The sequence below is a fragment of the Crotalus tigris genome, unplaced genomic scaffold (assembly GCF_016545835.1).
Source record: "Crotalus tigris isolate CLP2741 ecotype Arizona unplaced genomic scaffold, ASM1654583v1 scf7180000018548.2558034, whole genome shotgun sequence".
NCBI classification, from domain to species: Eukaryota; Metazoa; Chordata; class Lepidosauria; order Squamata; family Viperidae; genus Crotalus; species Crotalus tigris.
Window position 1 is genome coordinate 640,533 of NW_024097071.1, and position 27,469 is coordinate 668,001.

Here is a 27,469-nt window from a genome sequence, read left to right on the forward strand (position 1 = left end):
TTCTCAATATAATAAAAGTAGTTTTTTTCATAAAAGAAGTTCTCTAGGTCAGCAGAAAAGAGCAAAATGCATTATTCTGGAATCCTCTTATTTGAATACATTGTCCCCAAAAATTGAATAGTCATTTGTTTCAGCAGAAAGTCTTTTATAGAAATGGTAGAGGCTTTTCTAGTATACCATAAACTGTTACTCTTAATAAGATTTCCCTAAAATTTCCAAAGAGAAACACAAAATAATATTTCAATACTTTCAAACAAGGCCAGCGCAATCTGTATGATTTACCATTAAAAAACAAAATTATTCCAATTAAAATCCAGATAGTCTCAGTAAGTTTGTTTTTGTTTTGTTTTGTTTGATATAGTTTGATATCAACACAATTTTGCCATTGTATCTCTGAAATTAGTTTTGGAATCCACATTTAAATTTTTAACTGAATATTATCTGAGATACCAGCTCTTATCTATGAGTAAAATCATTGGGCATACAAAGTAAAGTTTCATTATTTACATATGTATGCTTATGTAATATGAAATAAAATGCTTATAAAGATGTGAGACAATTGATATAATAATCACTTATTAAAATAATCATGAAAAGAAAATAATACTTTTATAGTTGTGTTTGTTGTTTTCTTATACTGTTGTAAAGTGGCAGCAAGAAAGAGTTTTAGTTGACAAGAGTGAAAAATGTCTCAGTGTGAATATGTTTGTGTGCAGCTAAAAGTAAGCCAGCTGGGTGACCTTGGCCCAGTCAGTTTCTCTCAGCCCTAGGAAGGAGGTGATGGCAAACCACTTCTGAAAACTCTTGCTAAGAAAAGTGCAAGGACTTGTTCAGGCAATCTTCAAGAATTGGACATGATTGTATGGGAAAAAAGAATGTGACATTGGAGAGCTGGGCTAGCAGGAATAGCCTAGTATATCTGCTTAAGTAGAAGTAGCAGTTCTGAATAGCTGAGCCTCAACATTTTCTGAACACAGATAAGTCATTAACCACACTATGTTGAAAAAGTAAAACATTTTTCATCCATTAGAATTACAACTGAGATGTTTTAAAAAGGAAAAAATGGATCAACTTACATTAATTAATTCAATATCCCAAATTTTCTTTACAAGGTCCATTGATGTATAGCCATTTATCAAGAAGGGCTTGATGTAATCTCCCAGTTCCAGAGAATCTAGCCATTCTGCTACAGAGGTGGGGTTGTAGCCATCACTGCCTGTCTGTTTCATCTGAAATATAAAAATTCCAAGTAATTTTCAAATGCATTATCATTTCAGATTTGTGGTAATAAATAAAATAAAAAGAACATTACATCAGAATATTTAAATTAGAAAAATATTTAAATGTAGCTCTATTATAATATTTTTAAATTTCTTTAAGGGAGGCTATTTATAATATGCCTCTAAATTGCATGACTTTGTGCCATATGGGGGAAACATTATAGTTAGGATGGGTACGGAATTGATGCATACAAACATACATACACTCCTTTCAACTGATAGGCAGCTGAAAGAAATTTGACCATTTTCAAAATGGAACCCACTTCTGCAACAGCAGCCTCTGTATAGGAAGGCTCTCTGGTAGGTTGGCTACTTTTTCTTGAAGGCGAATATATGTAGATGAAGATTAAACCATGGAGTCCTTAGTGCTCTTTGAGCTTGGTTGTTTGCCTGCAGACATTTTCTTACCTGGATGGTAGGTAACATGTTTGTGGTAGAAGAAAGCAAGGTTTGCTCTTGTAATAGTAATAGTAGTAAAGTTGGAAGGGACCTTGGAGGTCATCTAGTCCAACCCCCTGCTTAGGCAGGAAATCCTATACCATTTTGAACAAATGGCTGTCCAGTCTCTTAAAAACTTCCAGTGTTGGAGCATTTACTGCTTCTGGAGGCAGGCTGTTCCACTGATTAATTGTTCTCACTGTCAGGAAGTTTCTCCTTAGTTCTAGGTTGCTTCTCTCCTTGATTAGTTTCCACCCGTTGCTTCTTGTCCTGCCTTCAGGTGCTTTGGAAAATAGCTTAATTCCCTCTTCTTTATGGCAGCCCCTGAGATATTGGAATACTGCTATCATGTCCCCCCTTGTCCTTCTCTTCGTTAAACTAGACATACCCAATTCTAGCAACCGTTCCTTATATGTTTTAGCCTCCAGTCCCCTAATCATCTTTGTTGCTCTTCTCTGTACTCTTTTTAGAGTCTCAACATGTTTTTTACATCGTGGTGACCAAAACTGGATGCAGTATTCCAAGTGTGGCCTTACCAAGGCATTGTAGAGTGGTATTAATACTTCACGTGATCTTGATTCTATCCCACTGTTAATGCAGCCTGTGTTGGCCTTTTTGGCAGCTGCAGCACACTGCTGGCTCATATTTAGGTGATTGTCTACTAAGACTCCGAGGAACCTCTCACAGTTACTACTATTGAGCATGATGCCACCTATGCTGTACTTGTGCATTTGGTTTTTCTTGCCTAAATGTAGAACCTTGCTTTTTTCACCATTGAATTTCATTTTGTTAGTTAGTGCCCAGTGTTCAAGTCTGTCCAGATCCTTCTGTATCTTAAGGCTGTCTTCTGGAGTGTTGGCTATTCCTGACAGCTTGGTGTCGTCTGCAAATTTAATGAGTTCCCCATCTATCCCTTCATCCAAATCGTTGATGAAGATGTTGAAGAGCACTGGGCCCAGAACAGAGCCCTGGGGCATCCCACTACACACTTCCCTCCATATAGATGCAGTTCCATTGAGGACCACTCGCTGAGTACGGCTGGTTAGCCAGCTACGGATCCATCTGGTGGTGATTCTGTCTACCCCACATTTTTCTATCTTATCAAGTAGTAGGTTGTGATCTACTTTATCAAATGCCTTACTGAAGTCCAAGTAAATTATGTTCACAGCATTCCTCTGATCCATTAATTTTGTCACTTGGTCAAAGAATGCAGTAAGATTTGTCTGGCATGATCTATTTTTGACAAACCCATGTTGGCTTTTAATAATGACTTCGTTTGCCTCTAGGTGTTTGTTGATTCGTTGTTTGATTATCTTTTCCAGAATCTTCCCAGGTATTGAGGTCACGCTGATAGGTCTGTAATTTCCTGGATCCATTTTTTTTCCTTTTTTGAAGAAGAGAACTACATCAGCTCTTTCCAGTCCTCTGGTAGTTCCCCTGTGTTCCAGGATCTTTGAAAAATATAGTTCAGTGGTTCTGATATCATATCTGCTAGTTCCTTGAGAACCTTGGGATGTAATCCATCTGGTCCTGGCGATTTGAACTCATTTAGGCTGGACAGGTGCTCACTTACCATTTTCTTGCCTATCTTAACTTGTGTTTCTATTTTGTTTTTTATGGCACTATTTTTGATAGGTTGGTCTGTTTTTTTCCCTTTGTGTAAAGCAGTGGCTCTCAACCTTTTTAATGCCGCGACCCCCAACCGGTCATAAGTTGAGGACTACTCAACTGGTCCAGCACCGTTTGCAGAATGGGACTTTTGGCAGGCTCAGCAGGGCAGAGACAGCCTGGACAATTTTTATTGGCTTTTGAAAGCCAATAGAATTAGACTCTGTTCAAGAGAGTCTATTCTATTGGCTTTCAAAAGCCAATAGAATAAAAGGGAGTAGCACAGCTAAGGAAAAGGGGAAAAAAATGGCAGACTGCATTGTTTGGCGACCCCCGTGAAATGGTCGTTTGACCCCAAATGGGGTCCCGACCCACAGTTTGAGAACCACTGGTGTAAAGACAGATGCAAAAAACGAGTTAAATAGTTCTGCTTTCTCCCTGTTGCTTGTCACCTTCTTGCCACTTCCACCCACTAATGGACCAATCATTTCCTTCACTTTTTTCTTGTTTTTTACATGTTGAAAGAAGCTTTTTTTGTTATTTTTGACTTTGGTCGCAAGCCTTAGTTCATTTTGAGCCTTGGCTTTCTTCACTTCATCTTTGCAGGCTCGGGCTATTTGCTGATATTCTGACTTAGTTATGTTCCCCTTTCCACTTTCTATACTTGTCCTTTTTATCTTTCAATTTGTCAGAGAGTTCTTTATGCAGCCATGCTGGTTTCTTTTGAGAGCTGTTGTTTTTCCTCTTTGTTGGTATTGTGCTAGTCTGTGCTTTTATCATCTCATTTTTCAAAATTTCCCAAGCTTCTTGAGTTGTTTTCCCTTTGAGGATTCTCATCCATGGAATCCTTCCCAAGCCCTCTCTAAGTTTATTGAAATTAGCTCTCTTGAAGTCCAAGACTTTAGTTTGACTGTGTTCTATTGCTTGTGCTTCTATAATGTTGAATTCTAATATTGCATGATCACTTCCTCCCAGGGTTCCTATGGCTTCAATATCTTCTATCGTCTCTGATAGTGAGAATTAGATCCAAAATGGCTAATCCCCTAGTTCCCTTCTTTACTTTTTGGGAGACAAAGTTGTCTGCTAGGTTTGCCAGGAACCTGTTTGATCTTCCACTTGGTGCGGAGTTTGTCTCCCAGTTGATGTCAGGGTAGTTAAAGTCCCCCATTACTATTGTGATGTGCTTCCTACATACCTTAGTTAGCTGACTAGCAAAAAGTTCATCTATTTCCTCTGTTTGGTTGGGTGGTCTGTAATATACACCTATGGCAATGTCATTCCCCCCCCCTTTTATATTGACCCAAATGCATTCAAGACAGTTTTTATCATTGTTGTGCTCTATTTCTGTAGAGATGTAGTTATTTCTTATATAGAGAGAAACTCCACCTCCTCTTTTATTTGGTCTGTTTCTTTTAAATAATTTAAATCCCTCTAGCTGTGTGTTCCATGTGTGGGTTTCATCCCACGTTTCCGTAATGGCAACAATATCGTATCTGCCCTCATTAACCTGAATTTCTAGTTCACCCTGTTTGCTGTTTATACTCTGTGCATTGGTGTATAAACATCTGAGTCCTTTGTGAGTGGCCCTGTGTTTCCTTTCTACATAACCTGTGTGGTGCCTGAGTTCCCCTATTGTCTTACCACCTATTTGATTAGTGCACTTTGTGTGGCACTCGCTATTAGAGGCTTCATTTTGCTTGCTAGCAAGGTTGGCATTCTTGTCCACACACACATCTATGCTCCATGCACTGATAGCCCTATAATTTTTAGATTGCCGGGGACAGGGTTATTCCATATCAATTAACTCCCTGTCCCTCTCTATTTATATACAGTAGCTTGCCCAGTCAGTGTTGGCAGGAGTGTTGTTTTCTCTTTTGTAATTTCTTAATTTATTTATAAAAGTTATTGGCCGCCCATCTTATCATAAGGTAGCTCTGGGTGGCTTACAATCATAAAAAGATATCTACATTACAACACATATAAATTTAAAGCAAAGATTAAAATCTAAGGATACAGGGGGAGGGTGGGGATAGAATGGGGGAAAGTTTTACTCAATCAACCACTACTACTGTGCTTCCCCCCCACTGGGCTATCTGGCAGAGCCAGGTCTTTAAGCCCTATGAAAAGATAGGAGAAGCAGACCAGCAATTAATGCAGCTCACAGAGCAGTGCTGTTACAGGGACAATTCTTGGGGACCCCAGAACTGTCTGCACCACTGCTCTCTGCACCAGCTGCAGCCTCCAAATACTCTTCAAGGATAGCCCCATATAGAGTGTTTTACAATAGTACAACCACGAGATGACTAGTCACTGAACAACTGAGCATAGAGAATGATTAGGTTGTAGTTTATTGCTTGATTGCTTGTCTGAGTTGGTAGTTGTTTTATTAGGGTCTTATTTACTGTCTAATTGTTTGCCTGGTGTTAATTGTGGCATAAATTCCTTCTTTTCTAGGTGTTGATTGCTAATGAGGAAGTGCTTTGGTCTTTTTTGTTTCCTTTTTAGCTTTTTTATTGTTTCTTTGGGAATGATGTATAAATATTTATCTCTATGTGCCAGTTGGCTGTCTTATCTGTATACGAAATTTTGAGGAATTCTCTCATATTTTTGGATTTAGCTTAGTCTAGGATGCTGACAGTTTCACAGTTGAAATTATGGTTGAATCTGTCCATGTGTTAAAAGATTAGGCTGTTTTCTTGTCTTCTAGCTAACTGTGCATGCACTCTGCTAGTCTTCTGCCTGTTTGTCTTACATAGTGGCTGTTACAGTCCTTACATTGTATGTTATAGATGATTCCTGTTTTTCCTTCTTAGGCAATTGGATCTTTTAATTTACTTAAGATGTTTAGAGGGATTTAGTTAGTTTGTCTGCTGTAGTGACACCGTGTGGTTGTAATAGTCTGTTGGCTGTTTCTGAGATGTCTCTGATGTATGGCAGTACTAGCTAATAATGTAGGCTTCTTTCTATAAATGTTTATCAAAAAGTGTCTGACTAGAGGAAAGCTTCCAGGTATTGTTTGGGGGATTGCTTGTCCAATAATCGTTTCTTGGTAATATTGCTGCGCTTTTAGACTTATATTTATTTGCCTTCATTTGCTTCTGATAAACAATGAATTCCTCCTGTGTAGCACATCAGTATAGGGATAATATCAAAGTTGTTTGTATTTGTCCAACAAGATCTTTATGTATAAATTTACAGATGAGATTTTATGTGACTATAAGTATATATCATGGTATATACATGCATGTATAGAAGTATTAGAGAAGTTGTTTACATGGAAGTATTGACATATTCTGTGTGTTTAGGTAAATACATTTATGGGAAAATGTTGAATATGTGTATGTTCACTTGCATATGTTTGTTGATAGTACTTTACAAAACAATAAATTCTTACAACACAAGAAAGTGTCAAAATTCACTATAATACTGTTCTTGCACCTCTAGAATACCTTTCCTCTAGACTTGCTAAAAAAAAAATCTATGAGTGAAGCAAATAAAAAATGACAAAGAAAGGAAAATTTCCATCTTGAAAGAATGGTTATGTGAGCACAACTAGCAGGATTTCCGCTAATGACTGTGTGTTTGGCAGATCTGTGTGTGAGATAAAAGTCCTTGGATCCAATTGCCAAGTTATTTAGTGTTCTATAGAATGACAGCAAAATACAGCCTAACTGAAATGTGTCTAGATCAGCTGCCAGGGAAGCATTTTTGGCAGTGGTATTAAGTGGCAATGACTAATTCAATTTCTAAGGTGACTGATGTAACTACATAGACATCTAATGATAATCAATGATTATTAATTAATAATTAATCTTCAAAGAAACACGGTACCATCAAGAAATGTGTCTTTACCTAGATTATTATATGGAAATTGGTTTGTCAGAAGAAGAATAACGTGAATTCAATAGAAACTAATTAAGAAGAGACATGGTCAGGAATGAATGGGCACTCTAGCAATGTAGACTGACTACAAAAATGAATGTACAAATGTCTGCTAAGATAGTGTATCATACAGAAAGAATAAATGTGGATCAAATATATGAAGGAATCATGAATGAATCAACCAATTATATGAAGGAAGAATGAGTGGGTCAAGTGAAAAGGAAAGACCAAGAAACCTGTGATAAATGGGATTGAAGACAACTTGTGCAAAGCACAGTTGATGTTTGTGGCCACAAATGAGAGGGCTGATGAGTAATTCAGCTCCTACCGGTACAATCCACTCTGGACAAAGAGAGGCTACAATATTGTCCAAGCTCCTTACAGTTGCTTCTCACAAAGAAACCACAAGACAGTGATCCTGAAGGGGGGATTTGGAGACAAGGGTATTTGTCAAAATTGTTCCAGCTGCCAATGGAATCTTTTTCAAAGTTCTCTCACTTTTCTTGCTAGCTATCTTTTAATTATCTATTAACTGCCTCAAAAAAATTAGACAAAACTGGGTGAGCCCTTTCTATTCTTAATTTAGGAATATGAAGATATATTTTATAATCCTTAAGAACTTAAACAGCAAAAAATAAGGCAAGGTTTTGGCTACAAAAAGTTTTAAATGAATTAAGGGTTCAGAAAACATCAGAATATTGGGCTTTTAAAGTATTGTTAAAAAGTAATTGCATCTTTGTAGGAAAGAGAAATGTTTTTTGAGATTGGAGATGCAATAAGACAAGTAACTTAAAATGGCGATCAAAGATATCTTCAAGGACCAGCATCAGGATTTTGAATTAATTATGTCAGCTATGTTGCATCTTTTTGGAAACAGTATGTTTCCAGAATAAAATGTTACAGAACAAAATATGCACAAAATTTACCCAAGGAAAACATGACTGAGACTATGAATAAGAACAAAGAGAAAACGGAAACAGTTTTAAAAATTAGGAAGGAAATAAAAATGTCAGTTGCAGAAGTCAATTGAAATAATTGCTTTTTGTTGGATTTGCAAGAGAGACTGTTTAAAGCATTGAAAAAATTTTCAGTGAAGATCACACAACCATCTGGCTGGATTAAAGATAAAGATTATTCTGTACAGAAGAAAAAAAGAGTACAAAGCTGGCTTATTTGACCAGGAATAAAATAGGACATATTATTCTGGCTGGCTCTTTTTGCATTTGCAGATATCTTTAATTTAAAAAATAGGGTATGCTAGAATTGCTTACAATTAATAAGGCGTTTGTTCTTTTCTCTATAATTACTTTTTGTATCCTAACTTTATAGTACACAAAGTGGGTTTGTATTAACTGTCTTTTTTCAAAGTAAGGAAGTTTGGTGATCTTTTTAAAGGAGAAATTATAACTCTTTGTTAAATTTAATTTTCTTTATTTGTTTATAGTTTAAAGTTATGGAATGTTTATTTGAATGGATAAATTTCTATTTGGAGTAATTTTCTTTGGAATTGTTGGTATTTGGAATGGGGAAATGTTGCATACAATGTTGTCTTTTGCAAAAGAAAAATGGTTTATTTTTCTCATGTTAAACTTTGGTATTCTTTTTTTATGTTCACATTGGAATATTTGGACCATTTTATACCTTTGGTAGGATTTTGTTAAAACTAAGCATTGGGATATGGAATGTTGAATTTTATATATGTTAATTAATATTAATATTTTAGAGCTTTGTGTTATTTTTCCTTGCAAACAAACTTATCCAAGGGAACTCTTGGTAGGAAACAGAAATAAAAAAAAACATAATCTATAGAAATCAAGTTGAAAGCAACTGGGTAAGGTCCCTAAAAGTCATAACATAACATAAAGAGCTGAGGTGGCGCAGCAGTTAGAGTGCAGTACTGCAGGCCACTTTAGCTGACTGTGTTCAGCAGGTCAGCGGTTCAAATCTCACCAGCTCAAGGTTGACTCAGCCTTCCATCCTCCCGGGGTAGGTAAAATGAGGACCCAGATTGTTGGGGGCAATGTAAATATATATACATTGCTTACTGGTGTACACCGCTTAGAGAGTGCTTGCACTTAAAGCGGTATATAAGTCTCATAAATAAATAAATAAATAACATCAGCATATCAAACAAAGCCAATTCCCCACCACAGCCCCATTAACATCCTGGCTTCAATGCCTCAGGTAAAAGCCAGGTCTTCCCAAAAGCCAAGAGGATTGGGGCTGTCCACATCTTGTGGGGAGTTTGTTCTATAAGGTGGACACCATGATAGAGAAATCACACTTCCTGGGGCCTATCAGGTGTTGCTGTTTTATTGATGGGATTCAGAGTATCCCCAGTGTGACAGATCTAGTGGCAAAGACCATTGGGTATATAGTTAGATTAAAAGTAATACAGTTTTTAAATTATTACAAAATTATTTAAAATATATTAAAAATATAGAAAGGCTATTAAAAACAGAACACATTATCATGAATGGGAAAAACAGAACCAGGAGAGTAGAAATACAGAACAAGCTGCATCAAGTTCAGAATGTTAACAACAAATACAAGAGCTGATAATTAGAAACAATGTCAGTCTAATTACAGGATAATCTATTTATAAGGCTGTTTCTGAAAATCTTTTCTAAAAATGTGTGTTTTTTTTAAAAAAAGTTTTTCCAAGTATATTAATACCTTCCTCCCCTCCCCCCCCTCAGATGGTGCTAGATTTGTGCACATAAATAAGGAGTAGCTTTTGTCCTGCCTTTCTTCATGTGGAAATAAAATTTTCATCATGCAAATAGATATTGAGTAGATCAAGATATTTTCAGCAAATCTGATGAATCATTATTTTTTTGGATTAGGGAGTTTACTGAAATCTGGGGAACATGTAGAATAGGATGAAAAATACTTCCTTTGTTTAAGATTGCACATAGATTGGTCAATAAAAAAATTAAGATTTTTGGAACAGAAGACAAGGAATATTTGTACATCAGAAAGCAAGACATAGTGATATTAAATGAGCTATTGGAAGGATTCGTTGGGCAAATCTGTAAATGCACAGCAACAATATTTGGAAAAAATGCAACTTCACTGAATCTCAAAAATATTAAAATCATAAAACATTTAAGTTGCATGTGCCTAGTAATAAGGATATTGTTACTAGAACTGTGCAGCATTATTATGATTCTCTTAAAAGATGATTTTAAAAAAGTCATTTTAATGAAGAAAAGTAAACATATGGCTGCCTAAAAATTCAAAACTCAAGCAAACAACAATGTCAAATCAAAATGGCCTAGTGGAAATAGCTACACTAAAATCCACAGCCTTATATTGATGTTTTTGTTACTTGTATAGAAAAATGTTTATATTCAATTTTTATCTATCAAAATACTAAGAAATGTACTAATTTAAGGTTGGTAAAAGAGAATATTATTGGAAGATGAAAACATCAAGGAAAGCTACTATGTGGATTATGGAATATAGAAATTAATTCTTATTGTTTTAAATATAAATCCAGACAATACACTGTTTACCAAATATTAAGGTTGCTATGTTAAAAAACAATAAAAATATTTTAAAAAAATAAAATAAAATCCACAGTAAGATTTATTTTGAACTTTGTAATATATTAACATATGATGAAGACTAAGATTTCCCAGCATGGCCAACTTCCTGTCCACCCTCTACAGCAATCACCCTCTTCCTTCTGCAGCAACCTTCCCGGCATGGCTGACTTCCTGTCTGTTTTCCTACTGCAGCAAGTTGAGTACCAAACAAACAACAAGTATCGAGGCAACATTTTCACATCAAAATGTGTTGAGTATCAAATTTGATGAGTTTTGAAGCAGTTGAGTACCGAGGCATCACTGTACACTATCAGTTATTTTATTCTTGAAAGAATTCAGATATTGTAACAACAACAAGGATACCTTTGGAAGAAGCTGAATTGCCTGTAGAATTCTTTGCCTGTGTCCAGAATTAAGTATTCCAATTTCCAAGAGATCCTGATCCTCCATAACATTGCTTCCCTAAAATGAACAACAAAAAATATTGATAGATGTTTTAATACATTTAAAAAGTAATAATATTACATTTCAAATTACATAGTCCTTAACAAATGATATTTAACCCCATGATAAATAATTATAGATTGGATCCTGATTAATTATCTCAAGATAGATTGAAATGAAAAGAAGTTGGCAAGTTATTTTCAGAAGCAAAAAATAGGAAAAATCACACTCACAATAGCAGTAATTATTTGAAAGTTATTCAAGTTGTCAGTAATTCTCTTGAAATAAGAACAATTCTTTCAGGGCCAAAAATAATTTGAAGGCTGCTTGTATATAACTACCTTCTTTTGATCATAAAAAAATTATTACAGTTATCTTCTTTTAAGCATTTTGACCAATAAAGGAGTGGTTACCTTACCACCATATACTGTATATGGAAAAACACCATAAATTCTTGAAACCTAAAAACTACTTGATTGTCTATTTACATGCCAGCACTTCATCTCTGGTACAACTCACAATTTTAATTTTTTATAACTTATTTCCAAGCCAACCTTCCTGCTCTATTGTATAATACACTCCAACAGTCTATTATTAGGAGAACATCTGAATAGAGCAACTTGTAAAATCAAAGTATCATTTATTAAAGTAATACACCATGTATTTTTTGTTAATCTGAAACAAAAGCTGAGACAAATGCAATCTTGTTTACTTCCCTTCCTAGTTGATATAGCATTTGATAGACAACCTTGGGTGTTACATCTGACTTTCAAAAGATGACTTTATCATCCTAAAGATTTCAAGTAAGGTGTAGTGATCAATTTTCAATGTTCCCAATTCCACACTTATGTGTGAGATGGAATCAAATTAAAAATTATAAAAGTTATAAATTGCAAGTTTTAAGTATTGGTCAGTGGTAGTTCAACCTCATTTAAATTATGTTGGTTCTACTAGAATCCTTAGAAAACTTGGTTACTTCACTGAGTTTGCAGTTGGTTGGTTTGGCTATATTTTGTCCTTAAAAGTCATAGTGCTCAGATAGATGTAGAGATAGGTTAGATACTAATTGAATTAACATATTTTTGTACATATTTACCTGATTTACCTCTGAGAGAGATGGACAGTTCAAAAATGTGAAAAATAAATAAGTTTACAATTTCCAAACTGTTATTATATCAGCATAATTATAGTTATATATTAACATATAAATTCACCTTCAATATTCATGATCTTGTTAACTGTTGTTTTATGTGTCTATGATAATTAATGACCAGACTGCAATATGCATGTAAAAGTTCATATGTACTTATCAATAGTTTTTACCTTGTTTACCAGTTATTCAAAGAGGTAGGTGGACTTTTATGTGTGGGTAAAGTATAAGGCCTAGGGCTAGAATTAGGTTGTCTGCACAAAACTGATTGTGATGCATCCTTTGAGTTAGGCTGATTACCTAGTGGCTTTTTGGGAATGACTCATTCGATAGGGGATGAGATCACCCTATTTGCACCACGTGACTCGTAGTGGTTTTTGTACATCTTTCATTATCTCAGTAAAGAACCTCTTAACTTTGCCCTAAAAATTAGTGTAACTTCTTAAATGTTCCTGTGGATCTCTCAATTGCACTATTGGATGCTAGTGCTGCTTGCTGCTCATAAGCAGTCTGTGGGCAGAATTGCTGCCCAGCAGCATGATTGACAGAGTCCTCCATTACAGGTATGAAAGAGTTTTAAAGAGCAGTGACGCCACTATGAGCAAGGATGAAAATGAAAAACAGCTTACATTAGAAGGCTTGTGACTGAGCTGACCCAGTAAGATCTGCCATGATCAAGGCAGAAGCAAATTAAGATATATTTCACAGACAACTGCTATGAAAGATTGGAAGAGAAAAAAGACGGTCATGGGTGTTGGCACCTAACTCTCCCCAACTTGCATTGAATTAAAGTTTTTTTATTTGATGTTTTGTTATCCATAGTTTTTGTTGAATTTTAACTCTCATACATAACAATGACCATTTAAAATCATTTACTGAGTTATTTGAACAAATAAAAAAAGTTGCAGTACTATCTTTGAACTTAGGGAAAACAGCCATAAAATTATTTGCAAAATGAGTAAACATGAAAAGAGAATACAAATATTTGCATATTAAAAATGTGTATAGACCTGTATCTGGGTTTTTATGCAGACTGGAAAAAAAGTAAATAGATATGAAAGTGGGCATAGAATGAACTGAAGGGATTTTATTATGCTTAAGGTTGATATTAGTAATATTGATATTAATAGTGATACTTTGTAATCATTATATATTATTGGTATCCTTCAGTCTCGAGAGACTATGGTATCGTGCTCTGGAAAGAGGTCCTAAAACAGCATCTGGTGTGGCTAAAAAGGCCAATTCGAAAGTGGCAGTCCCTTCCACACTGAGGACAGATACAATCATTATATATACAGGTATATCTTTGTTTATGTGCAAGAAGCTTTGTAGGTGCTTTATATTGGGAAATTAGTTATATAGAAGCAAATGTTTCATGCTTTAGGTACAGGTGATTGCTTACATGAAAAGAGCACAGTAAGGGGAGGGGGGAAAGGAGTTACGGATGGAGCCTGGGTTGCTGTGTATGAGTCATCATCTTGGAATTATTTTTCTGTACATTTGCGTTCCTGATACAAAGACCTGACCTCTTTGTTCTGGAAAGGTATAAAAGGTGGAAGACATCTTTCCTGGTTGTTGCCTTAATTTCTCTACCAGCCACGAAGAGAGACGGGGACACCGAACTCTATTTTGATCAAAATAAAAGTTGTTTGCTTGCTGAAACCTCAGCTCAGGAGTTTCTTTGGCTCTTTTAAATTCCTGAGTAATGCTGGGACAATTGTGAGGCTAAGTGGAAAACTTTACAGAACAATATTAGAAAAATGAAAAACTGAACAAAATAAAATCTATTTATATTTATTAGCAGATTTAAGGTGCTAATGGAGGGTGGTTACTGATTCTTATCATTTGGATGAAGCACTTTTTTTCCTACTTTTATAATTTGACATAACTGGTACAAAATGAATCACTATAAAAATAATGTAATTACTACTAATATGTGACATAAAAATACCTTATAGCATTTTTAATAATGTTCCTTGCTATATAATTAAACAATTTGGAGGTGGAGGAGAAAAAAATCCATATTTGAATAACAAGCAAGTATACTAGGAAATACTGCCTGATCACCATGACTCGACTCTTCATGCAAGAAAGAGTGGCCAAATTAACTATGCTTTAAAAATATCTTTTGTTCAAATGCGATCTTTGGATTGTTCCTCCCCAGATCCAGTTTCAAGTTTCCTTTGGCAATAAATAAATGTAATTAATTAATCAAGTAATTAGTAATTAATTAATCAGTATCTCATTTTTTCTTTAAGAACTAAAGGTAGCATGCAATAAAAACCCTAAGAGGTAGGTAGGGCTCAATGAACTTTCTGATCAGTTGGACAGAAACTGAATTTAGAGCTTCTCAGGTCAGCTCCATCCCTTTAACTACAGTCTGTACATTTTTTTGTTACTGCTGAGGTAATTATTTACCAAAATTTTTATATAACATTTTTTATCCTTTTAGTAATATGATTCTCTTGTACACAGCGATATCCTGTTTTAATCTGTTTAAATAATGGACAAAAAATCTCTTTTGAGAAGCATTTGCGCTATTTATATTACACATTAGACATTTATTATTTTTAAATGTACAATTCTCTTCTGAAATCTCTATGTGTACCTCTTCCTAATTTTCCTAAGAATGTTTTTTAGCTTTTTGAGCAGAATTCATTCAAAATATCTTCAGTTTAAAAGTAAATGTGATACCTTCTCATTTGTCCCAGTGAAACAGAACCCTTTTCTGCTTTAATCTTTCAGTCCAAAAAGAGTATTCTTTTCTCTTTCGTATAGCAATTATAGCAGTTGCTATATTAGATTTTAGAAAAACAAATAGCATTGTTTCAATACTACTTTTTACGATTTAAACATGTTCAAGGTGGAGATTAAAGCTTTGGTTGATAAAGTCTTTAAATTTAAAAATGGAGGATTTAAAAAATGTAAGTTACATGAACCAAAAGATATTTAATTTGAAATCTTGTGTTAAAAGCCTCCTCAGATGTAGTCAATATTTTAAAAGTTTTTTTTAAAATCCTACTGTAAAAAGTCTGCACCCACCTTTCCTAGAGAAGGAAATATTTGGGGGGATATTAAAAAGGCAGAATATTATATTTCCCGAAAGGAATAATAGAAAAATTTAGGCAGAAAACTCCTCCCCCAATCTCTCTGCCCCAAGCAGAAAGCAGCTTTTAGAAATGCAGATTTGGTGATTCATTCAGGAAGACTGGGGCCAGGAACCTTGGAGCTGATGGGATTAGAAAGACAAAGGTCCCTAAAATCTACATTCCCCACCCAGAAATCTAAAGACATGACCTTTAGGACACAATAGGATTAACCCACCACCATTAGAATACCAAAAGGGCACACTGAAGCTCAGGTCAAAGTTCATTGCACAAGAACAGGAAAAACCTCAAATGCAAAACCACAGGAACAGGAACAACTCCAAACATAAAATCCCAAGAAGGTATAAAAACCCATCACTCCCAGCTCCATTTTGTCAGCAATTTTGTGTCGCTGAAGTTTCTGGCAATTAAATAAACTGAACCTTCTTTCCTAAGCAGTCTCCATTTTGTTTATTCCCGGCTTGGACTGGACCCTGATGATGATTTTTCTTTCAATACTACTTTAATTGTTTCATTTGCAGAGCTTTCTTTGTAGAAATAATTTACATTGTAGAAATAATCTAACCATTCCATATTAACCAATCACAAGTTTTCATGGAAGAAGCTATTGGAAGATCAGAATTTCAGTTTTCATTTAAAATAGCACCTCAAATATGTTTGCTTCCCTTTGGCTGAGAAGCCTAGCACCACTGCTGTGAGGTTTTTTAGTTTTTCAGATAGGATCAGATTTTACATTTATCACAATGAGTGGGAAACCTTGAATGGGAAATATAAGAAGACAAATGACAACTAAAAGCTCTCTATTAAGGCCTGTCAGATAACAAACAGGAACAACTAAAACATCCCCCCCAGTAATTTTCTTCCTATTCAGGCAAGAAATAAAGTGTGAAATTTTATGATCCACCTATAGCTGAGGAATTTATTTCTGAGGAATTAAAGTATGAAAGGATTCTTTTATTCTATTTTTGTTAGATTGGGGTAGGAGACCTAATTCTCATATGGTCAAACTAAACAAGTCATTACTGAAACATATTACAGGTGAAAATTTTCCATCCTTTGGAAAAGAAAATCGTTTTGAGATTGTTACAGTGTATTGGAACATCAACACACACTATTGGAAGTCCTAGTGATTTTTTTTCTTTGATTTTTCTTTTTCTTTGATTGTTCTTTTTCTTTAATTTTCTATATTGTAGTTTTTTACCTTGCAAGTTGCTTTGGGTTTAATATTTTTTTAGTGTTTCATATATATGTATTGATAGGTCTGTTTTCCTTTTTGCTTTCCTTTTGATTATTTTCTGTTATTTTTTTAACAATACCACAAGTATTTTTTTACTCTGTTCTTAAGAAAAGTATATATTTGTATATGTACTAGGCAGGTGTGCCTGGCTGGCTGGCTGGGTTTGCATGCATGTATATGTTAGCATACACTACTGATTCTTATTCATTTGTCATCTTTGGAGTTTTAGTTTAATATAGAGTTTTATTAGTTTTGCATAATAGAAATGGATTAAAATTCTCTCTTAAGAAAAAGCAAATATTACTATATTAGTAAAGTTAAAATGGCAGTTTTATTTTTTATAAGAAATTTGTGTATTTTTATATAGGAGATAAGTGGATCGACATGTAGGTCAGAGGCCAAAATCTATCAGAGAAACAAGAAATAGTTGACCCACAGGGATATTTTAAAATATTAATTAACTAGTGCCTCAGTCAATGCACTGTTTTATTAATTATCATGATTCCATGATGAAGTCTACAGATACATTATGCAAATGTTTTATTTCTTTGCCTTGCTTTCAGATCAGATAACTATGGCTGGGGATTATAATCGGATTTCAGATCCTGTATCAAATCACACTAGTATACCATCTAAATTAAATGTCACATACAGAAAGAAGTACATGGTACATGTTGGATTTTAACTTAGTAGATATTTGATTATATTTATATCGATCAAATATTAATACTTAATATTACTAAGCTAGAATATACTTTTTAAGATAGTCATATGAGTTGTTTCCAATTAAATTACTTTGATATTTTGCTGTTTAGTACTATTAGTTAATAAATGTAATATTCTCATTATTGCTGCAGAAGATTATGTTTTAGTTATCTTATCTGTTTTGTATTAAAAGGCAATTGTCCTGCTTTTTCTAAATGGTATATAACTGCATCTTTTAAAAATCTGCCTCCTCTCGCAGCCAGGTGACCACGTTTTGGACACTTGACAACTGGCCTGTATTTATAGCTTTTTGCAGTGCCCCAAGGTCGCATGACCATGATTTACAATTTTTTGCTGGAAACTGGCATTTACTTCTGGTAAAAACTGACCCATAGCAAAAAATGGCTTCACTTAATGTCTGTGGTGTTCACTTACTGACTGCCACATTTGCTTTATGGCTGCCTTATTTGCTTAACAATCACTACAGAAAAGGTCATAAAATCGGGCAGTCTCATGGTGACCTGCTTTATAACCATCACAACTTACAACCAAAATTGTGGGTTTAATTATAGTCATTAAGTTGAGGATTACCTATAACACACTTGAAGAGATGCAAATTGGCATTAGCTATGTGAGGCTGGGTGGTCCTTTTGGCACCAGAATATCTAAGCTCCATGGAGCCTTATCTATCAGTTCCCAGGAGGAAGCTTTTAAAGCCCTATGTGGCATAGGACCAGGTTATTTGCAGGATCACTTCTCCTAAGGACAGATCAGACAGGTGCTCCTAGTCCTTCCCTTAAACATTGCCTATTGGACCTGAGAAGTATATCTTTTCCTTTGCAGTCCCTGGCTTGAGGACACTCTTAAAGTTGAATTTTGGCAAGCCCATATCCTGCTAGATTTCTCTCTAGTTTTTCCCTCAAATGCTGGAACAGGGTGAGATGATAAGAGGATTTAATGAGGGGTTGTGCACAGAAGCTTCACTCTGATGCCAGGTTTTTAATGTTTATGGCTTTAATAAGCATATGTATTATGCTGTTTTAATATTGATGTTATTTTGTTGATTGAGAGCTGCCCAGAGTTTGATATGAGATAGGCAACTGTACAAATGTTTTAAATAAATCATTTACATTGGTGAATGAATGGGATCAATGTATGCCTTGGCCTAGGAGAGTGTGGAGTGGGAATAATACGGTGAAGGTTAGAAGGCAGGATGGACCTTGATGACTACAATGAGCTCAGGGAGATGTGGTGGGATCCTGGGGATAGGCTGTTATTATGGATAACAGGTAGTCTATCTGAGAGCAATTTTGCAGCCCAGGACTCAGAAATCTCCAAGAAGGCAGGTTACCAAATTTTGTAATCCTCCACTCTCATATAGATTACCTTGTCATGCTGTTGAATGCCAGGTCAGGTCATAATAAAATTATCTTCATACATGATTTGATAGTGGGTAAGATGTTTAACCTGGCTTTTTATCAAAACCTGGATGGGCCAGGAAGTCAGTCAGGTCTCCTATTAGAAATGTACCCACCTGGGTTTTATGTTTGACATCAGATGTGCTCCTGAAGGAGAGGAAGTGGATTGCAGTTGTTATCTATGAGTTATTATGGGTTTTCAAGGAGCTTGAGTGTGTGACTCTGGCTGAAGTTATACTCTCAAAGATATACATAAAACAATTGCATGCTTTCAGATGCATAAAAACTGTATGATACATGTTTGAATTGAATGAGATAAGTAGAAATAATGAGTCTTTAACAAATTTCTCAATTTCTTTTACTTATTTTTCCTTCAGTTTCTCAGAATGACTAAATACTTGCACTATGCTAGTTGACAGTTTGATCCAAAAGCAATTAGCAGAAGGCACTTACTATGCATTATCATATTTATTGAAATTATTTTTGCTTATTATACATAGTATATGATTTATTTGGTAAAATCATGTATTTGGCTGTTCAATGCATGCTATCCAGGGTCAGTAATTTAAAGTGTGTGGCAACAAAAAATTTACCTTAGTTATTAAATGTGGCTTTTTACCATTTCTGCTATTTTGAGTATCAATATAGAAAACACTTTAATTTATGATAGGGGTAGAGCTGTATGGACCAAACTGATATATCATTTTTGCCTTATATGTTTCTGGTAGGATAAGGCTATATCAATCTGAAAATGTATGTTGAAAATACTATCAGAAAATTGATGTAGTTGGAATCCCTAGATTCTTAAACAAAACAAGACCATGTTTAATAGTACAGTAATAACACTGACATTATTGCAGGTATTAAATTGCCCAGCTCTATTAAGTTATGTGAAAGCCCCATTCTGTAAATATTTTTGTTGAAATTTTATAAAAATAGTACCGTATTTTCTGGCGTATAAGACGACTTTCTAAAGTGTGGAAATCGGTGCCGAAGTTGGGGGTTGTCTTATACGCCGAGTCGTCCTGTACACCGGAAAATACGGTACTTTCTTTGACTCTTGGTGACCTCGTGGCTATGTCTATGCAATTTCTTGGCTTAAATTGCTATAGCCATCTTCCTCATTTCTTCTACCGCTACCTGGTCATTCCTAAAAATATATAAATAATTTTTCATACTTGGTATATTCTTTGTTTTTTCCTGATTGTTACAGCAATTTATTTCACACAGAAAGAAGGCTGGCTTTTTCCTTTCCTTTCTAATTTAGAGTGGTGGTTCATGTTCAAGCCTAGAGTTTGGAAGATGAACTCCAATGAACTTGCCAATACCGAATGTAAGGATCCAACCCCAGCAGGAAAACACAGAGGTAGACATGCTCTCCCAAATTTGCTATGGAAGATTTGGACCTGGAATAGGAATTAAGAGTCCTCAACCCCTCAGTAACACTGGCAGGAGCATTTCAAGAGTCAAAAGATAACAAGACAAAGTAATGGCTGCTTACAACAGGAAGCATCTGATGGGAATTGCAGTTCTGCAGAATCTGACCATAATAAATAATGGTTGCTCAGCTTCAGTTGCAACTGGGTAACAAATAAAGAAGTGTTTGATACTAATGACTTAAGTCACTAGAAATATTTCTGCAATGTCAGACCTTAAAGCAGTGTGTCATGTGGGCTAGGTAAACTCTTGACTTCTTGTTAGCCCAATAACTACAGCTTGATTATTGTTCTCAGATTACTTGCTGGAACTCTACCCCTGACTGACTCAGAACACTTCTACTGTCTGATCACTTGTATGTCAGAAAAAAAGCCGAAGTATGGTTAACAGCTTTACAAGCAAGTGCAAGAATGTGTTTCTTTCTGATTTATAACATCCATGTTTACTTTCCACTAGAGTCTAGTTAAGCTGTGAAAATCACCTCCAATCACCCCATACACCATGAAGTATTATGAGTTATGACACTGGACAGAGAATGCTTAATAGCTACTGTATAAAATACTTGAGAACTTTCATTGTTCCATATTGCAACCATATCACTGACAGAATGGCCAGTCAGGCTTGAGAAAATGTTCTCCAGAGCCTTCTGGAATCCAGTCTGCTTCATTAACAACTGGAAGGAGATCAGCTAATTCTGCTCTCCTTCGTATGCAAATGAAAATTTCTTGTAACAGTATAATTTTTACCTGACAGTAATCTATTTTCCAAAAGGGTATTATTTTCATAAAAATATATGCAGATAGCTCCTACCAGGACAAAGATCCAGTTGAGGTTATGGTTTTTCTCATTTCCGAATAAAGCCCATGGAAGCAATAGTAAACATGAAATCTTGAGCCATGTCTCTCAAAATCATCTCAGCAGGAATTTCCCAACACTAAAATCCTTGATATATGCAGCACTACTCTCAAGAGCACTTTGATCAGTTCAGGAGTCATGTTAGATTGTAGGGTGTAGTCATAGAATCTTTATTGTCACTTGAGTGTTTGCAGCAAAGTACATTTCCTTAAAAGTAGTAAAATCCCAGAAAGGGCGGCTTAAAGGAAAATGGAATCTTTATGACAATACCTTTACTCCAACCACTTTGGAACAGAGTATCTGCATAACAGCAAGTTAGATCATAAAACATATTTTAGTTCCTCCACCCAAGTCTCTGTGACATGCATGAGGCTGCATGGACATCAGTGGAGAATAGGAGTGGGGTAAAAGATATGTGATTTAATAATAGCTCAAGGAGCTAATATAGCCAGGGCGGACAAAAGGCCAAGAAAGCGACCATGCAACCAAACTTCCCTAATCATATGAAGGGGTGGACCTTTGATCAAATGAATCAGTAATTGTCTATGAGCCCGATGAACTGTTTTACACATATATACACATACAGAAACACACAGCAACTTATACAGTATGTGGCAGTTGGCTGGTGGCTATGATACGATCTTACTATTGTCTCCTTCTAGTGGCAGTTGGGAAAGTCTTGCAAAACGAGACTAATTTTAAGGACAACAAATTGCTATATCAAATCATATCCAGCTGGAGCACATCACCTTCCTTGGATAACTTTCTTTCATTTAAGTTACTAAATAATAGGCAATACATGTATTGTATCTCTCTAGGCAACAATTTGTTTATTGATTTATTTTTCACAGTTTTGAATCATCCTTCTTCCTCAGAGAGAGACTCTGGGTAATATACAGTAAAATGTTAAAATATAAAGGCGATATATAAAAATTAAAAATTTGGAAGGAGACAAGGATGATTAAACACTGTTAAGGCTCTCAGGGCACCAGCCAATCTCACAGCTGTGTGCTCCTCTGGGCTCCCCATGCAAGGCGAGAGCCATGTTTTGATTTCTTTTCGGAAGGCCAGGATTGGGGGGGGGGGCTGCTTCACCTCACAGGGAGAATATTTCACAGGCTGGGAAGCAGGATGATGTAATTCATTCTATTGCTAGATGTAGAGAATAAAAAAGATGCCTTTGATGGAGATGTGCAGGTGCTGTTGCCTTAAAAAAGCATTTTTGAACTCTAAAATGCCCAGATGACATTTGGAAATAGCTCAGATAGACATTTCCCCAGTTCTCTGAACTATGCAGAGAAGGGGAGGACGAGGAGGAGGAAGTGGGGAAGGGGAGGGGGAGGAAGTAACTGCACAATCAGACCCACAAGATTGTTATAGCTATTATAGGTTATTATAGCTAACTACAATGAAAGTACAGTAGTTTTAGTCTTCCTATAGAGCAGTGGTTCTCAACCTGTGGGTCGCGACCCCATTTGGGGTCGAACGACCATTTCACGGGGGTCGCCAAACAACGCAGTCCGCCATTTTTCTCCCCTTTTCCTTAGCTGTGCTACTCCCTTTTATTCTATTGGCTTTTGAAAACCAATAGAATAGACTCTCTTGAATAGAGTCTAATTCTATTGGCTTTCAAAAGCCAATAGGAATTGTCCAGGCTGTCTCTGTTCTGCTGAGCCCGCCAAAAGTCCCATTCTGCAAATGGTGCTGCAAGTTGTCTGCAGCGAAGGCGAGCTGTCTGGAAGTTTCCACCCCTCCCTGCTGAGCAACTACTAAAAATGTAAGTAAAAGAGGGCCAGGGGTGGGAGGTGGGAGGCCGGTGGGCGCAGAGAGGGTTGCTGGTGTGCGTGGGGCCCAGTGGGTGCCTTACCTCCCTTGGGCTGGGCCAGCTGGTGACCCAGCCGGTGGTCGCTCTGCGCCGTCGCTGCCCCTTGCCAGCTACGCCTCGGCCGGTGCAGGGGGTAGCACCACGCATGCGTGGCGCTCCCGGGGAGGGAAAATACTCGACTTATGACCAGTTGGGTGGTCCTCGACTTACGACCGGTTGGGTAGTCCTCGACTTACAACCGATTGGGGGTCGCGGCATTAAAAAGGTTGAGAACCACTGCTATAGAGTTGATTTCATGGTCTGGTCTACCTAGTGGGGCTGACATCAGCTATCACAATGATTATCCAAAAAAGAGCATAATAATTTTCTCACTTTCCTCTAGTTTGTTTAGGTAACATAGAATGGAGATTTCAAAGTTACTAAATGAACCAATATAGAGTTTTTTCTTCTCATTGGCAATATCAAGTATTCTTCCCCAAGTTACATTTGATGTGCTTCTGTCTACCAAGGAGAATTCCTACTGAAATTCCAGTCCTGGCTGTTGGTTCTTCTTGGGATGGTCCATATCATTCTTCCTGGATGTGGATTAATATCTTTTCCCTAATCTGGATCACTTACATCAGTGGTCCCCAACTTTTCCAGCTTGGTGGAATGGTAGCAGGAAGAGGGGATGGTTCTGTATGAGTGGCATTTGCACATGTGGAAGGCTGCATGCAAGCACATGCTCACCTTATAGCTGTCAGTGGCCAGAGTTCTCATGCCAACAATGTTGTACTAGTTGTATAGTTGATTGAATTGGCTTGGGCTGGGGAATTGGTCTGAGTCTTTGGGGCTTTGAAATGGATCTGCACGGCCCATACTCAAAAATAAAACTTGTGGACAGTATTTGAAGAGAAACTGGTAAGCAGAAAATCTAAACTTCTGCCACATTTAGTAATTAGAAAAGATAAAAATGTCTCATAGTCTCAAGCATCCTCTTCCTTCCTTTTCCTACAGTACAGTCTCCATCTCCACCTTAGTCTTAGCTTCTGTCCAGTAGAATTGGGGTGTGAGACTTCAAGTGACAGGCTATCTATTCCTTTGTGCCAGAGGAAAACCCCAATTTAAACTGGAGATATACAGAGATCTATTTTTATCCCTGAAAATCCATCTGATGCGATTCTTTGTGAAGTAGTTTTGAGATCCTCGTTATGTTGAGTTTACTGAATAGACATTTTTTAGAGCTTTAGATTGAAAAGATTGAAAAGAGATATGGTGAGATCAAGAACAAGCAAATGAGAAATATACTGCTGTTTTAATTGCTTGAAAGATAAAAGTGAGCTGGTGCCCTGCTAAGGATCCTTGGACTATAGCCAAGGTCAAGAATGCAGAAAAATTTGTTTGCTTGGTCTCTCCTACCACCAGCATAAAGAAACTTTGATAGAAGCTATTTAAAAAAGTTTTTGGGACCTGTTTCACATGGGTTGCACTAAATCTATTGAGGCACCCTATCTAGATATAAATCTTTACAATATATTGATCCTTTTGTCATGAAATTTCTCTAGAAATTTAATGATCCTGAACGAGTTGTTAATTATCTGATCCAAATGAAGGCCATGTACTGAACTGTAGGTGTTCCATGCCTGTCCACTCCATAATGATCTATGGTTTGCACAGTAACAGGTTTATCAAGTATACAGAATTTTTTTTCATTGGTGTCCTCTCTTTTTCTCTTTCATTTGCAGCCCAAGGAAGAAGAAAGCCTGTGTTATTGGCATGTCCCTATCAGGAGTACTAACACTAAGCTTCTCTTTTTCTCCCCATGTTTTGATTTTAATTTTAATTATTTTTATTTTTTCCATTTTTTTAATATCAACATTTAAATCATAGTTTTTAAAATTATATTGTAAGTACACATACATTAAACATGTTTTATTTCTTCCATTTTGGATTGTTATACTATATTAACATTACATGGCAAGTTATTTAGCTTGCCATATAATGTTTATAAAGTTGTTGTTTGACAAATGCATATTTTAGAATTTTTAAATGATAAAGAATTTTGTGCTATGCAATATTAAATGACTGAGAGAGAAACATAAATGAAGACATATTCTATTTAAAATGAATTCAGTGAAATTGAATGTCATTAGATTAAAAAGAAAAAACCTTTGGCAAGAAAATAGACTGAACAGATTTCCCTATGGAAAATTCAAAATCTGCCAGAGGAGTGTCTCCTAATTTTAAACAATTTTAGATTCTGAAAGTCACTATATATTTTTAGTAATTAACTATGGAAATCTTCAGATGGTGTGGACAAATTTCTACAGTTTAGAGCAGGGCTTTTCAACGGGGGGGGGTACATTAACAAATGGTAGGTGGTATGCAGCCCTGCCTAGCCAAGTGTAGTGGGGGAGGGAAAGAGCTTACTGTGAGAGAGTCCTCTGGAGTTGCAGAGTGGCTGGGGCAAGGCAAAGGCCCCAGGCTCATTTCTGGCTCACCCTCCCCCATGAGAAAGGAGGAGGAGGGGGCGGAGACAGAAAAGGCTATAAAAGGAGGCAGTTTGTGTGGGAGAGGGATAGAGAGAAAAAGAAGCAGCCTTGGGAGGAGGTGGAGTCAGGGAAGGAGGAGGAGGAGGAGGAGGAGGAGGAGGGTGAGGGGGAGATGAGAGGAGATCAAGCAGGCCAGCCATGAGCCGATCTACAACTTCCGTGGCAGCCACCTGTGCTGGCAGCAACAAACAGGCAAGAAATGCAGCAGGGAAGGGGTTCCCCTGCAGGAGGAATGAAAAAAGATAGCATCAGCTGGAGGTGAGACATGGAGGGAGGGAGATGGAGAGTGGAAGGATTCCTATGTGCTTTTGTGACTTTGAAGTTCTGGGGTTTGTGCAATGTGGGCTTTGTGTTCTTAAGGAGTGTTTGGCAATTTCTATTTGCTGATGGCTGGTGTTAGCTTCTATTGCTCTGCTATTATTAGCTCTAAGTTTTGCTGCAAGGGATTTTTGAAGTATTTTTCTCCTGAATAGATTTTGCCTGTAGCATTCCTTTATTTATGAATGGAGCCATTTGGGGAGGCTACCTTAGCTGGCAGTCAGTACTTACTACATTTTTTTTTCTTCCGTAAGTGCCGGCTGCGCTTCTTAACTTTCTAGCCAGTGACTAATTCTTAAAGGGGAATGTGCCTTTTTAAGCTAGTTCACTCAGCAGCTTGTCTTTTCTGTCTCTGGAGGCTTTTCCTTGTTTGATGAATATATGGAAAAGGGAAAATATGGCGGGGGGGGGGTTCAAATTCTTCCTTCAGAAGGAGGTGGGCATGAGAAAGAGGGAGGCAGGGAAGGAGGAAGGGAGGGAAATCCTGCCCTAGCACTTGACCACCAGCAGCCCTGTCATTGACTTTGCTTGTCAAAAGATTGTAAAAGGGGATCATATGACCCTGGAATACTGTGACCATCATAAATATGAATCAGTTGCCAAGCATCCAAATATAACTCACATGACCCTGGGCAAGCTGCAATGGTCATAAGTGTGAAAAATGGTCATAAGTCATTTCAGTGCAATTGCAACTTTGAACAGGTTTTGGGTTTTTTTGGTCAAGTTTTTGACACCAGACAGGCTGGTTACAATTATTCTTTCTGCAATCTTAACTATCTGTTGGAGTTTGTACCTATCCTGTTTGGTTGCTGTTATAGAAGTACAAATGACAGACTCAATAATTCCTAAATAATTAATTATTAACTGAATAATTAATTTAAATAATCAAATTAATTCTCATTTTTAATGTTATAAAAATTATAACATTATAGATATTGCTGCAGGTAAGCAGTTAGAAAAATGTTTTCCAGTAATCTAACTTTTTTATGTTTATTAACATTTTTACCCATATTTGTAGAAATCATATGTAATGGTAAATATTCTGTGTACACAATTAATTGGAGTAAGTAAAATATGTCAATTGCTAATAAGATTTCTAAAGATGGAGATAGTGGGAGTGATTTATTGTCCAGAAATTATTAATTACCTGGGTATTATTATCTCCAGGAAAATATTTGGTTTAGCTGATAAGAACATTTCAGAATCTATTATTCACATGAAACAGGATATTAAGATGTGAATAAGAATGCCTTTAAGCCTGTGGAGAAGAATTAATGCCATGAAATCGAATCTTGCATCATGACTGATTTTGATAGCAATGCCTATGTGGTTCCACTTAAATATTTTAAACAGATAGATTAAGTTAATGGTTAAAATTTTGTGGAAGAGATAAATACGCATGATTTCTTTATTAAAGTTATGCTTATCATATTTTGAGACTGGCTTTAATTTTCCTGATTTTAAACACTATTATTGTACTTACTATTAACTTCAGTTATGTTTTTGGAATAGAAACAATTTTGAATATTTACTATTGTGGGTTGATACATTCATTCAATGTAGCTAATATTAATAAACTGTCCTTTTCATATTGAATTTACTCTCTGACCATAAAATTGAAATTTGGATGCCAAGTTGCCCCTCATGTTCATCAGCAATCTTCTAGTCCAACCCCCTGCTCGA

General features: G+C 36.2%; 1 protein-coding gene across 11 annotated transcripts in view; it reads right to left on the bottom strand.

The window, feature by feature from the left end:
- ANKS1B (ankyrin repeat and sterile alpha motif domain containing 1B) overlaps positions 1-27,469 on the bottom strand; it is a 359,470-nt gene that overhangs the window by 130,348 nt on the left and 201,653 nt on the right. For all 11 annotated transcript variants that reach the window (XR_005557974.1, XM_039354033.1, XM_039354032.1 and 8 more), the window contains 2 exons: positions 11,123-11,221; positions 1,077-1,229 (listed from right to left, as the gene is read on the bottom strand). Coding sequence is in view for 10 of the 11 variants with exons in the window: in XM_039354033.1 (XP_039209967.1) it covers positions 1,077-1,229; positions 11,123-11,221 (252 nt within the window). In the remaining variant the exon portion in view is untranslated. The remainder of the gene's footprint in view (positions 1-1,076; positions 1,230-11,122; positions 11,222-27,469) is intronic.